The sequence below is a fragment of the Monocercomonoides exilis genome (assembly GCF_001643675.1).
Source record: "Monocercomonoides exilis strain PA203 chromosome Unknown scaffold13-1861174, whole genome shotgun sequence".
In the NCBI taxonomy this organism is placed as follows: domain Eukaryota; phylum Preaxostyla; order Oxymonadida; family Polymastigidae; genus Monocercomonoides; species Monocercomonoides exilis.
In genome coordinates this window covers 1,694,076-1,706,494 of record NW_027150558.1, presented here as the reverse complement: position 1 = coordinate 1,706,494, position 12,419 = coordinate 1,694,076, and the positions used below count along the sequence as shown (strand labels likewise).

At 32.4% G+C, this 12,419-nt stretch overlaps 4 protein-coding genes across 4 annotated transcripts; 2 read left to right on the top strand and 2 right to left on the bottom strand.

The window, feature by feature from the left end:
- Positions 1-1,785: 1,785 nt before the first annotated feature.
- Positions 1,786-2,220, bottom strand: MONOS_17357 (uncharacterized protein; the record flags this gene model as incomplete). Its single annotated transcript, XM_067870269.1, has 4 exons — positions 1,786-1,831; positions 1,916-1,995; positions 2,050-2,054; positions 2,151-2,220. The coding sequence occupies 4 exons, from the start codon at positions 2,218-2,220 to the stop codon at positions 1,786-1,788; spliced, it is 201 nt and encodes a 66-aa protein (XP_067730979.1).
- A 1,413-nt stretch (positions 2,221-3,633) lies between these two features.
- MONOS_17356 (uncharacterized protein) lies at positions 3,634-4,169 on the top strand (the record flags this gene model as incomplete). The annotated part of the gene is made up of 3 exons (XM_067870268.1): positions 3,634-3,685; positions 3,893-3,984; positions 4,023-4,169. 3 exons carry the CDS (start codon positions 3,634-3,636, stop codon positions 4,167-4,169), a joined length of 291 nt encoding a protein of 96 aa, XP_067730978.1.
- A 134-nt stretch (positions 4,170-4,303) lies between these two features.
- MONOS_13570 (uncharacterized protein) lies at positions 4,304-5,139 on the top strand (the record flags this gene model as incomplete). Its single annotated transcript, XM_067866284.1, has 2 exons — positions 4,304-4,721; positions 4,934-5,139. 2 exons carry the CDS (start codon positions 4,304-4,306, stop codon positions 5,137-5,139), a joined length of 624 nt encoding a protein of 207 aa, XP_067730977.1.
- Positions 5,140-9,827: 4,688 nt separating this feature from the next.
- MONOS_17355 (uncharacterized protein) lies at positions 9,828-10,250 on the bottom strand (the record flags this gene model as incomplete). The annotated part of the gene is made up of 3 exons (XM_067870267.1): positions 9,828-9,930; positions 10,024-10,088; positions 10,143-10,250. The coding sequence occupies 3 exons, from the start codon at positions 10,248-10,250 to the stop codon at positions 9,828-9,830; spliced, it is 276 nt and encodes a 91-aa protein (XP_067730976.1).
- Between the last annotated feature and the right edge of the window lie 2,169 nt (positions 10,251-12,419).

Here is a 12,419-nt window from a genome sequence, read left to right as displayed (position 1 = left end):
ATTTGAAACGAAAAGGAAGTTGACATCTGCAAATAAGTTCACCAGTTTGAAACGGTTGAAAATTTCCGAATTCTTCTTTATTGGTTTATTTTTTTATGATTAATGGAAGAATTGTCTGCCAATTTAGATGGTTGCTATGAGGAAGATTAAATATAAAAAATCGTAGAGATGAATGTTTAAAATGAATTGATTGAGAAAGAGGTGTTCAATTCTATTTCTTTTGAAGAACAAAATCATCAAATAAACCAAATAATTGTGGTTAAATATTATCGATGAAAAATACATGCTAATCAGTTCAGTTATTGGAATTTGGAAATTTGTGAAAAGTGCATATGCGGATTGTATTTTTTCGTTGCAATATGTATTTGAGAAGATTTTTTTTGAAGAAGAAAAGTTGGAAAAAGAAAAAGATGAAACGTTACAGGTTGAATTTTTCAAATGATGTCTTTCAATAATAAATTTTTCATCAATTGACTAACATGCAATTTGCAGATCTTGTCAACTGTTTGCTGCATTGAACAAAGAGGAAAACAAAGAAACTCAAAAAGAGAAAGAAACGGCTTCATTGGCTTTGAGTGATATTGAGTATTATGTATGAATGTTGCTATTTATTTATTTATTTATTTATTTTTGATATTATTCTTCTTTTCTTTTTTCAAATAAAAAAGTAATTTCATGTTTTATTGATGATTGGATAAAACTGAAAAAAAAATCAGGAAATACAGAGAGAATGTTATTTGAATGAAATTTAAGATATTATCCAAGTAACATATTACGTAGCAATATCATTCATCTTGCGAAACTATCGGCTTAGGGGTATTTGATTTATGGATATTTGAGAGAAAGGAATTTTGAAGAAGTTATTGCGAATGAACTGCAATTTGCGAGAGAGGGAGAAAGAGAATTTAAAGAACTTTCTTGATGTATGGTTTGGAAGAGAGGAAAAGGAGAGAAGAAAGAAAAAGAAACGAAAGAAGAACTTGTAATCTGAGGATGAATTTATGTTACTAAAAATAACATTCTCATACAAATTGAGGAACGAAAAATATACTGTACTTGTTTACAGCATTTTTCACGAGTTTCGAGCATCATCAAACAATTGCAGAAAAATCAGCAACTTGTGTCTTCATTCATTATGAAAATCATAAAGAAAGAAACATACAAAAGTTGATGAGTTGTCGAAAAGTGGAGCTATTGGACTCTTTTGGATGGTATTGAATCAATCAACTTTGGAAGATGGAATTATGTGGAATTGTTTTCCTTTTGGAATATTTCAAAAAAGCTTAATGAAAAGATGGTAGATGAAATCAAAGAAAGCGAAGAGAAAGGAAAGCTGAAGATGATTGTTTGAAAAGATTGAAGAAGAAGAACATGAAGATTTCCTCAAAAGCTTTTTAGAAATATTTGTTTATCTTTAAAGAAATTAATATATTTTATTGTGTTGAAATATTTCAGTGAATTTTTCGAATTTCAGAGAAAATGAGTGAACGAAAATTTGGAAGTTAAATTATTAATTATTTTTGAGCATCATTTAGTTATATATTAAACGTATCTCACGATTGTTGTAATGTGATGATGTTTTTCATTTCGAAAAAATAAAACCAAGAAAAGACAAAAAAGTTTAAAATTATGATTGCTTCGTTTTCCTTTTCATCTTTTCTGTCATTTTCTTCGAAATATTGATTGCTTTTTTCTTTTTAGAAAATAAACATTCTGAATTCTTCGTTCTTTCGTTCGCAGGCCTTCGCTTTTTTTCCTTTTTTCCATTTTTCACATCATTCCAGTTTATGGTTTCTCCTCAGCTCTTTTCTGTTGCATGGTTTTATTTTGGCTTTTTTCATAAGATTTTTGATTATATATCCATTTTCGTTGAAAATAAGAATAGAAATAAACGAAGAATGAAAGTTTAAATAACCGAGATTTCGCTTGTAAACATGAAATATGTGGATGCAAATCTATCTTCCAGAATTTCAGAAGCAGTAAATATAATTCATTCTAAAGAAAAATCATAATTAACTTACGGATGAAGATGGAAAATAAATTATAAACCTCAACTATTCATATCGGAGTAGGGGCTTTCTGTTTATATTTTCATTTAACTGTTCTCCTTTCGTTTGAGAAAAAAAATCTGATTGATTATCCCCATTAACTTGAAAAATGAATTCGAAACGGATTCAATCTCTTCTTCTCTTCTGATTGAACTGCATCAGTTGCGAGCATTCAAAAACGAAAAAACCTTTCTCATTTCGTCAAAATATTGATTTGCCATTATATCTTTGAGATAATTAATTTTTATCAGTCATAGAATGTGTTAACGTCAACAACCTTTCTAAAAATTCCACATATGAACTTGTCTGAATTGAAAATTTCTTTCCAAGATAATCTATCACTGCAAATCATGAAAAGACAATTTATGTGATAATAAAAAACGAATAACAAAACAAACTGAACAAGTTATATTTTCGGTTTCATAGAACATGCACAACTGTTTGAAACAATAACTAAAACCATCATACCTATTTTTTGTTTCAATTATATATGAGCATTTGGGGAAACAAATTGATTATCGATTACAAACGATTTGTAATGGGTTAAAGACATTCAAAAAAGTAATACCTAAGAATCTTGTTTCATTTATCCAGTTCGCAAAAATAAGACTTATTTTGTCTGATTCTAATTTTTGACTTGATGTGTCGTCAGTGACTTGTGACGTCAGTGACACGTCAAAATTCCGATTTCCGCTAACTCGTCAGTGAAAAATGCATTATGAATAATCTGATTCGACAAATTTTCCAAAACTTTTTATCTTGAAAAAAGGAGAGAATAAACTATTTTGTTTCTTGAAAAATTTTTTGAATTTTCTTTATCAAATATTAAAATGTCTTATTTCTTGTGACGAGGAAAAATCTGTCACGTCCGTCAAAAATCGAAAAGGTCACTTCAGAAGTCACCACGTCACCCAGGGCTAATTATATTAAATAAGATTTAATGTGTTATTACGATTATTATTAATATTTTTTTTATCTGTTGTTTAAAATTAATGAATGAACAATGGGTTGTGTCGTGATCATTTTCAAAAGGTATAAATTCCACGGCATTCACGTCACTGTCTGTCACTGACGTGATTTAAGTCAATAGTCCATTTTTTCAAATGTTTGTATTTTTAATTTGAAAAAATGTTTATATTAAAGTTTTAAACTTGTTAAAATTTTTGTATTTATTGTTTGTGAATAATTTTTATTTTTTCAAAATTTCATATATTTTTTCTTACTAATTTGTGCCATCGAAGCATGTTCTTCGTATAGATGTGGAACATTATAACGATGCACATATGGGTGATTATTTTTGAAAACATAACTTTTTTCGGGGTGGATATTTTTCAAAACTTGATGATTTCTGGAAAAAAATTTGTTTTCAAATGCACAATTCATGACGACTGTGTCAATTATTTGTGTTTTTTCCCAAACAAAGATGATGATTTCTTTAATAAGTTTTTTCCTTTTTCAGTATTCTTTTGTTGATATTCAAGTGAAATTTTCGAACCGAAATTTATGAAAGAAAAAATATGATTTCAAAAATAATCACCCATATATTAATTCAAACATGGTTAAAGTTTTAGAGGTTTAGCGATACATGCGAATTGCTGGAAGAGATGGATCGCTTGTGCGGGAATGTGCGTGGTGTAGTGTGTGTTTGGCAGCGGGTGGGTGATGTCAAAAAGTGCAGAACAGTGGCAGGGCAGGTAACAATTGCGATGGAATAACAATTATTGGTGTTTGCTACGATATTTGAAAATGGAAATGTGATGTTGGGGAGGAATGGAGAATGTGTGCTGGTGGTTGAGGAGTGCAAGTTCAGAGTGAAGAAAGCAAGAATATCGCATTCGTCGAAGGGAGGGATCATGCAGGGCATCGACGTGGTGGTGGAGGTGCACAGCATCCAGAACTCGGAGTTAGCGAGAGAGAGCTGATTGTGGTGGAGGGTGTGTGCATTTCCATCCAGTGCTGAAGAGCGTCAGCTAGGCAAGCAGTGAGGGGCAGAAGCGGCTGAAGCTTGTAGGGCTGGAGCTGGTGCAGTGCGAGCTGCACTTCCAGATAATTATGCGTGTGGCAGATGGGGGCGAGCGGGTGAGGGCAAACCGGTTTGAGAGCACAGAGTACAATGCGTAGCCGAGGAGAAACGGGAGGATCGGGTTGAATGTGATTCAAGAGAGCTGGGAAGATGAGGAGGAGCTGGTGAGGGAAATGAATTCAAGTGAGGAGATGGCTGTGGAGGAGCGGGCAGGTGAGAAAGGTGCAGAGGGATGGCAGGGGAGGAGACAGGGAAGGATGAGGCAGGGGAAGGAAGAAAGTTCAACGAGACAGCAGCTATTACACTGGAAAAAAGAAAGGAAGGTGTAGGCAGGGAGCGGAGCCTGTTTGAGCTGTATGGGTGGACGATCATACTGCATATTGAAGTGAGTACGGTGGGTGTGACAGTGGTGATGACTATGGGGTTCCACTTGCAGCTGCGATGGAAGAGGAAGCAGCAGGAGCAGCGGCTTGTGCAACCCAAGGAGATTGTAGAAGCAAATAGGAAGAGCAAAGTGTGGAAAAGATGCTCCAAAAGCATTGAAGGAATTGAAGGCAGAGCTGGAGAAGAAAGTGGTGATGAAGGATGGAGATCCATGATGGAAATAAAAAAGGGAATGGGGGATGTGGAAAGGGAAGAGTGGAGGGGAAGTGTGGGGTTTAGGAAGAGGAAGATAATTCTGAACATCAAGCAAGAGAATTGTTTGGAGTTGAAAAAAAGAATACAGGACGGATGCTGGAGCTGCTGCAGCACTGTGAGTAATTTTCAGAGAAAGTTGTGTTTTGGGAGGTGCACGTGTGCCATCATATCCTGCGCAGAGGTGAGATGGAGATGCTGCTGACGAACTTGAACCCGTGAGCAGTGATGGTGAATGGACTGGATGTAGCGGTGAAGCAGGATAAGATCCAACGGCGAGGAGAGGTGCGTACGTCGGAGGAGTGGGAAATGCAGTCAAAAGCACCGGAGATTTTAGCGAGAGAAGACTATGGGAAAGAAAGGAGGAAAAGGGAGCTGAGGGAAATGGGAGAGGCAGTGCGGCTGGCGAAAAATAATAAGAATAAGGATTAGGTAAAGATAAAAATAAAGATAAAGAAATAGAAATATCAAAAGAAGATAAGAAGAGGAGGAGGTGAAAGAAAAAAGAGGAGAAGACGAAGAATTCAATAAAGAAAAAGAAGAAAAAGAATGAGATAATGATGATTACGATGATGAATGTTTAAAAACGAGGAAGAAAATCAGAACCATCAAAATGAATAGCAATGACGTGCATTTTTTTTTATTCATCCAAAGAAACTTTCACAAAAAGGAGAGGAACAACTTTTAAAATGAAAAAAAAGAAACAAATTAAGAATACAGAAAACAAAATTATTTATAATTTTTGAAATCATTTTTTTATATATGAAACAAGAAAGAATTTTGTTCTTTATTCATGGACAATATTTACTTGATTCAATTTTATTTTAAAAAACTCTCAATATTCTTATTTTTGACAAAATATACGATTCTTAATAAAAAGGAATTAAAATTTTTTATTGCAAATTACAAGAATCAATATGGAAAATCATGAAAAATGTCTATTGAAGATAATATTTTTTTAAACATAAACACACACTGAAGTTTTATTCTTTTCAAATATGAATAATAATGAAAATGCAAAACTGAAAATAATACTTCAAAAACTTTAACAAACAAATTGAGAAATCTTGTTGCACAATTGAAGTGAAGGTTATAACCTCTGTGAAAGTTTGAAAAAGAACTGTAATGAAATATAATTTAATTAAGGTTTGTTGATTGACAATTGTGCAGAAATTTTTTGTTTCGAGAATTATTAATTGTTGGTAAGTGTTTTATCCTTTTCAAAACAAATTTCACAAAATTGTTTGTTCCTATCAAAAAAAAAAAAAAAAAAAAAAAAAAAAACTGACGGGCACTGACTGACTTTGTCCCTTCTTTTCTGAGGTGACGCAGATGTTTACATTTTTGAATGAGTTGATGAGTGAACGTTTCAAAAATGTATTTATTTTATATTTATGAGTTTTGCTGAAAGTCATTGAAAAATGAGTGAAATGAAGAAAAATACAGATATTGCGTAAAATACTGGACAAGATCGATTTCATAATAACTGCAAAAGGAATAATTCTGACAATTTTCCTCAAAATGTGTATCATCAACACAAACACATTTGATATATAAAACTTTCAAAACTTCCTCATTTGCTCTCAGGAAAAAAATCATTTTTCATATCACATGAATCTAAAAATTCTATTTCTTTGTAATTTTATATAAAATTTATTCTGAGCATAAATGAGAAAGTTCTGAAAGTTTTATATATCAAATGTGTTTGTGTTGATGATACACATTTTGAGAAAAATTGTCAGAATTATTCCTCTTGCTGTTATAAAGAAATAGATCTTGTCCGGTAATTTGTGCGATATCTGTACAAAATAAGCCTTTCAAAAAAAGTTAGAAAATTAATAATAAAGCAATACTGTTAGATTTCTTATTTGATGTTAATGTTGTTGTATTGTTTTTGATTTTTATTCTTTTAATTTTTTTTTAAATTTTTTTTTTCAAAAAAATAGTCTCACAAAAAACCATTGTTTTGGAGCTGTAAAATTTAAATGCCAAATATCACAGAAACAGAAAATAAAGAAAGCATTTTTCCAAAAAAGGAAAAATTGCCATTCTTCAGTTGAGCGCGAATATAGGTTGTGTAAAAAATACCGGACAACATTAACTATTAAGGATTTTGAAAATCTTTCAATTTTTGAAAAAAGAACCTGCATATAATTATATAATCAAAGTCAACAATCATATATATTTACATTTCAGATAAGTTTCTTTTGATTGAAACCCAAAAACATTTGAAATTTTCTTTCATTTCCTTTTTCAAAAATTCATCTTTAAATTGCTTTTTTGTTTATTATTGTGACTCTAAAATTCCTGATTTATTAATATACAAGTTTAATATTGATTAATCAAATTCTTTTTCTATTTTGATAATGAAATGAAACAAGAACATGAAATAGATAATTATGCGAGTAATGCAAAATGTCCAAGTAAAAATGTGTATATTTTCATTTGTACTCATAATAATAAAATTCACAACTTGATATGCAACAAAAATATTAAAAAATCAATCCTTCTTGATATCAATAAAAAGACTATGAAAATGAAAGGATCATATATTCAAAAAAAACTTCATCAAGAAAATATGCAATGAATATAATTTTGAAGAATCTAAAGAACATTGATCGCATAGAAATTGAACAAGATCAACAACAAAAAATTACTGTGATTAACAAAAGATGAAAGAAACAATAAATTAATAATTTTCATTTGAGTATGTATTGCAAACTTTTAAAAATTTCTCAAATACTATGAAAATATTAATTTGAAGCGATCATCTTCTTGCTTTTGAAAAATAATAATTATAGCGTCACAATTGACAAAAGGAAACAGTTATTATAACAAAACAATCCAAATTTCAAACCTTTAATGGATTCATTTGACTGTTCTTTATCGTTTTTTCTTCAAACTTGAAATAACGCAAATTAACGCGTTTCATGATTCGTGAAGATCAATTGGACCATAAATCAAATATCAAGAAATATAATAAAATATAAAATTAATGTTATTTCTTATTCACATTTTTCACATGGGTGATTCTTTTTGAAAGCATAATTTTTGAATGAAAATTTTCGATGTGGAAAAAATAACATAAAAATGATTGAAAAACATTTGTATTTTGCATTAAGATATTATTTTTTATAATATATTCATATGGGTCATTATTTTTCACTTCATAACTAAGTTCGAAGAAATATCATTTTTTTTGATAATTGTGGTATGAAATAAAAAATGTAAAAATACATATTTATAAATGAACAGAAAATTGGTTGTGATTGAATTTTTGAAAACAAAGTTAATATGAGATAATTATGAAAATTCCATTATAACATTTCATTTTGGAGTTATTTCTAATATTTGAATTATTTGGAATTATGAAGGTTAACAAGCTCAATACTTTCTTATTGAAGATTGCAATTTGAGCATGATTGAATTATATTGCTTTTTTTTATGCATCGAATTAACTTTCGTTTGAAAATAAATGATTGATTGTTTTATTAAATTTGGAAGCGAAATTGTGAGGTTTATAATTTTTGTGGTTATTTTTTTGATGATATTATTAATGTTATTAACGACGTATATAAGATTTAGGTCTAGTAGAATTGCTCAAAAGATGCAAAATTAATTGGAAAATAAATGTTTTGTTTATTGAATGATGAAACAAAAAATGGAATAGAAATGAAGTCAAATCATAATAATTACATATTATCATTTCGAAAAGTTTGGATAAAACGTGAAAAGTTACCGCAATGTTTTGTTTTGCTATCATATTATTTTTCATCGATTTTTGTTTTTTCTTCATTTCAAACATTGGACTTTATTGTTTCCATTGAAAATGATATTATTTTTGAAATTTCCACTTCGTTTTTCACTGAAAAAACATTAATTTGTTAAATCTTTGAAGAGATCTTCATGTTTTTGATAAATTCGATAGAAGAACTTGTAAAACATAACACATCAATTTGATTTCTCATTAAGCATATAATTAACTTTAGCAATTACAAAATATTTATTTCAATTTACCAGTGTACAGATGAAATGAAGAAAAAAGACAAAACTTTAAAAAAAAGTGAAGAAAATTACATAAAATCAATAAATGACAAAAAGAATCAGTCTAATTGCAAAGCTTCATTTTTTCACAAACATAAAGCAAATTAATTGTTCCAATTCAGTATGCTCCAGAAACATGAAAAGCTGACAATAAAAATTTCCTCCGACGCTATTCGCTTTGCATTTCTGGAATTCACATTTACTGAACCTGACACATGATTTAATATTATAAGCATCCATCCCTCCTCCATAACAATTTTGAGCAGAGCATTCATTGAACGAGTTGTTCTCAATCTTGATGGAATTTATTGAAACACACATAATACCTCCACCGCCATAATGTGCATAGCAGTTGTTGAACTTACAAAACTTCACTGAAAGTGTTCCTGATGCCAGATTATACATATTAATCGCCCCTCCACTCGAAACTCCATCTGAATAAGATCCACTTGTCCCAGTGGTTTTTGACCCATTCCACACACACAAAGTGAACGAATTCGCCCAATTGTCTGCTATCTGCTGTCTCGCTGGTTTCGATGTGTTCCCTTCACTCCCGCTGACTGCAACATTCTGAGAGCGATAGCACCTGGTAAATGAGGTGTTTGAGGCATCCAGGGAAGATGAGGGGCTGTTGAGTGAGGGGACAATCCCTCCATCATACACATCCCACACTGATACAAATTCACACCCACTCATCAGAAACGAGGTTTGGCTCAGTCCTTCACCCAGATGTGTTGTTTTCGATGGATTTGTGGAGATGTTGAAGAAGGTTAGTTGGGCGAGAGATACAAGGCGTGTCAGGGGAGGTGCCAGAAACGGGGCTGAAGACACACAAAAAGATGAGAAATCCGACTCACTCACCAACGTACTCCCTCCTTCTTCTCTTTTTTCTTCTCTTCCTTCACTTCCTCCACCTCTTCCTCCACCTCTTCCTCCACCTCTTCCTCTACCTCTCAATAAAAAATTTCTTATAACTCCAAAAATCTTACAACCCTTTTCTTGTCCCTTTCTGCTGCTCATAAAAGTAATCTCATAAAAAAATATAACAGACCTTCGCTGTCAATGCCTTTTTATAACTATGATCCTATAAAGCTCTTTTCCAAGTTGAATCCGTTCATTTCCTTCAGTCGCCATCTTCTGATGTTATTCTGCTTTTCTTCCATGCTTTTGGAAGACAGTCTCAAAAATATTTTTGTCCAAGCAGGTGAAAAGAAAAAATCAATAAATCATACAAAAAATTGTCAAATAACATAATTAATAAAAATATCATACACTTTTAATCCTTCAATCTCGCCAACTTTTGTCAAAGTATCGCTGCATTTCTCGCTTACTCGTCCCTTCCGTTATCTCCGGCAAAAACAAACCCTTCTGAAACAGACGCAGAGTGTGACCTCTATCTTCAAGCCATTTATGCTGATTAATATTCCGAGATATATTTCCATCTCCTTTTTTGAATTTTTCTTAAATTTTTGAGTCATTCGCTCTTTAAAGCCAATCATCTCAATTTTTCATCAAAATCCCTTTTCTCTTTCTTCTTCTTCATGTCCTCCCTCATTTCATATTACCATTTCATTTCCTTCTTTTGGCTCTTCTTCAAATATCCCAAAATATTCATTCTTCTTATTCCTCTTGTTTTCCTTCTTCGTCTGGTTTTCTTTTCGCTATCTTCCGCTTCAACTTCAGCTTCTTTTTCTTCTTCTAGAATTTTTGTCAAATTTCTTCTTCCGCCTTATCATCAACTTCAGTTTCCCTCTTTATGCTTTTGACATGATCAACCGACACATCTTCCAAAACCATCAAAGGCATCATCTTCCACTCACTTCAATTTATGCTCCTTCTCACTCCTCCATGCAGCACTTCATTTATTTCATCCAGACTTCTTTTATGCATTTTTAATCCTCTCTTTCCATATACCTTATTCATTCATTGTCGTTGAACATTCTTGTTAAAAGCCTAAATGAATAAAAAATAAAAACATTTGATAAAAAATATTAATATAAAATGCAAACCTATATCTTTCACAATTACCGCCTTTCGCTGACTTTTTCTTTCTTCTTCTTTTTAAATTATTTACAAAACTCAATCCTCTGTTCTCCTTCCGCTCAAACAACTCCGAAAACTCCATTCAATAAAAAACTGGTTGAAAAAGATTCCATCTGAGTAACCCCTTCCCATCCCTTGCCCAAATCTTCTTCTTTTTCTCTCCGTTTCCTCCAAAACAACAACAACAACACCCCACCACCACACATCCTCCATCTCTTCCACAAGTAATGACAAAATCTCTCCCACCTCATTCTCCATCATCCTTCTTCAAATTGAAAATAAAATATCTCCTTTTTTTGTTTCTGTATCCATTGCAAGACACCCTCTCGTAGTCAGCCCCTCATCTTCCTCTGTCTCCATACCACCAATGCAAAGTGCCAGTGCTGATGTTCCTTCTTCCTGTCTTCCTCAGCTTCCACCTCCATCCCTTGCCCTGCAAATGTGAGGCGCGACAAAACGGTTCACAGAATAAGTTATATAAAAATTTGAAAAAAAATCTCTCTCATTTTTTTTTCTTCAACTCCACTTCTCTTTCTTATCAAACGCTCGCTCACAAAAACTCTCCCCCTTGCTCCGCCTCATATGCCTCCTCTCTCTCCCTGCATTTGAAAAAAAATATCCCTTTTCCATTTCTTCTCCATTTCCTTTCCATCTCTAATCCTCTCCTCCAAAGATTATATATTCCATTAACCCCGCTCATCTTCCGCCCTTCTTATCTTCCATCTCACCCCACCTCCTCCACAACAAATTCCATTTCTCCACAATAAACACGACTTCTGCACCTTCCAACTCACAAAAATCTCAAAAACAACCCCTCCCAACCTCATCCCTATCCATCTCTTGCACATCCATTTTGCCTCTTAAACCTCACAAAAACACCTCTTTTCCACAAAAAATATTCTTTTATCGCTCCTTTCCCCTCCAAAACCCTGTTTCCTCCAAAAACTCAACTCCATCGCCCCACACCATAAATCCATTCTTTTACAATCGCATTGTCTTCATATGCCCGTTCAGCCACGATACATCGAGTTGTGCCCCTTTTCTTTTGTGGCTCTTATTCGTTATGGAAAATGATCAAACAATACAAAATGCTCAGAATCTGTCAACAGAATGAGAAGTAAAGACGCAAACATTCCGGCTGGGCTAAATGAAATATTTCCAGTGAAAAGGAGGATATTACAAAAACGATATTTGTTTGATGGAAGATGAAATTATTCATATTGATTGCTGGATGGCCGTGAAGCAACAATATTTTCTATGGAAATGAAGAATTTTCAATGTATGTATTTTATATTGTTCTGTTGATTGTGAAGATGTTATCATCCGTAACCTCTCCAAAGTCGTGATTCAGTCAATTTATATTTAAAATGAACAATTTATTCTATGAAGAGCAGAACAGCAATGAAGCGAGCCAAATGTTACCTTACAAATATATAAGAGCCTGAATGTATTTTATCATAAATGTTTATGCAACTTATTATGGACTCAACATGCGCGATGGATAGAAATACGATGAAAAATGAATTTTGATGGAGCAGAAATCAACGGGGTTGGAAGATGTCCAGATCCAAAAGGAAATCTGATAGATTTGCCCGAATAGGGAACCTTTTTGAAGATGAAGAGGA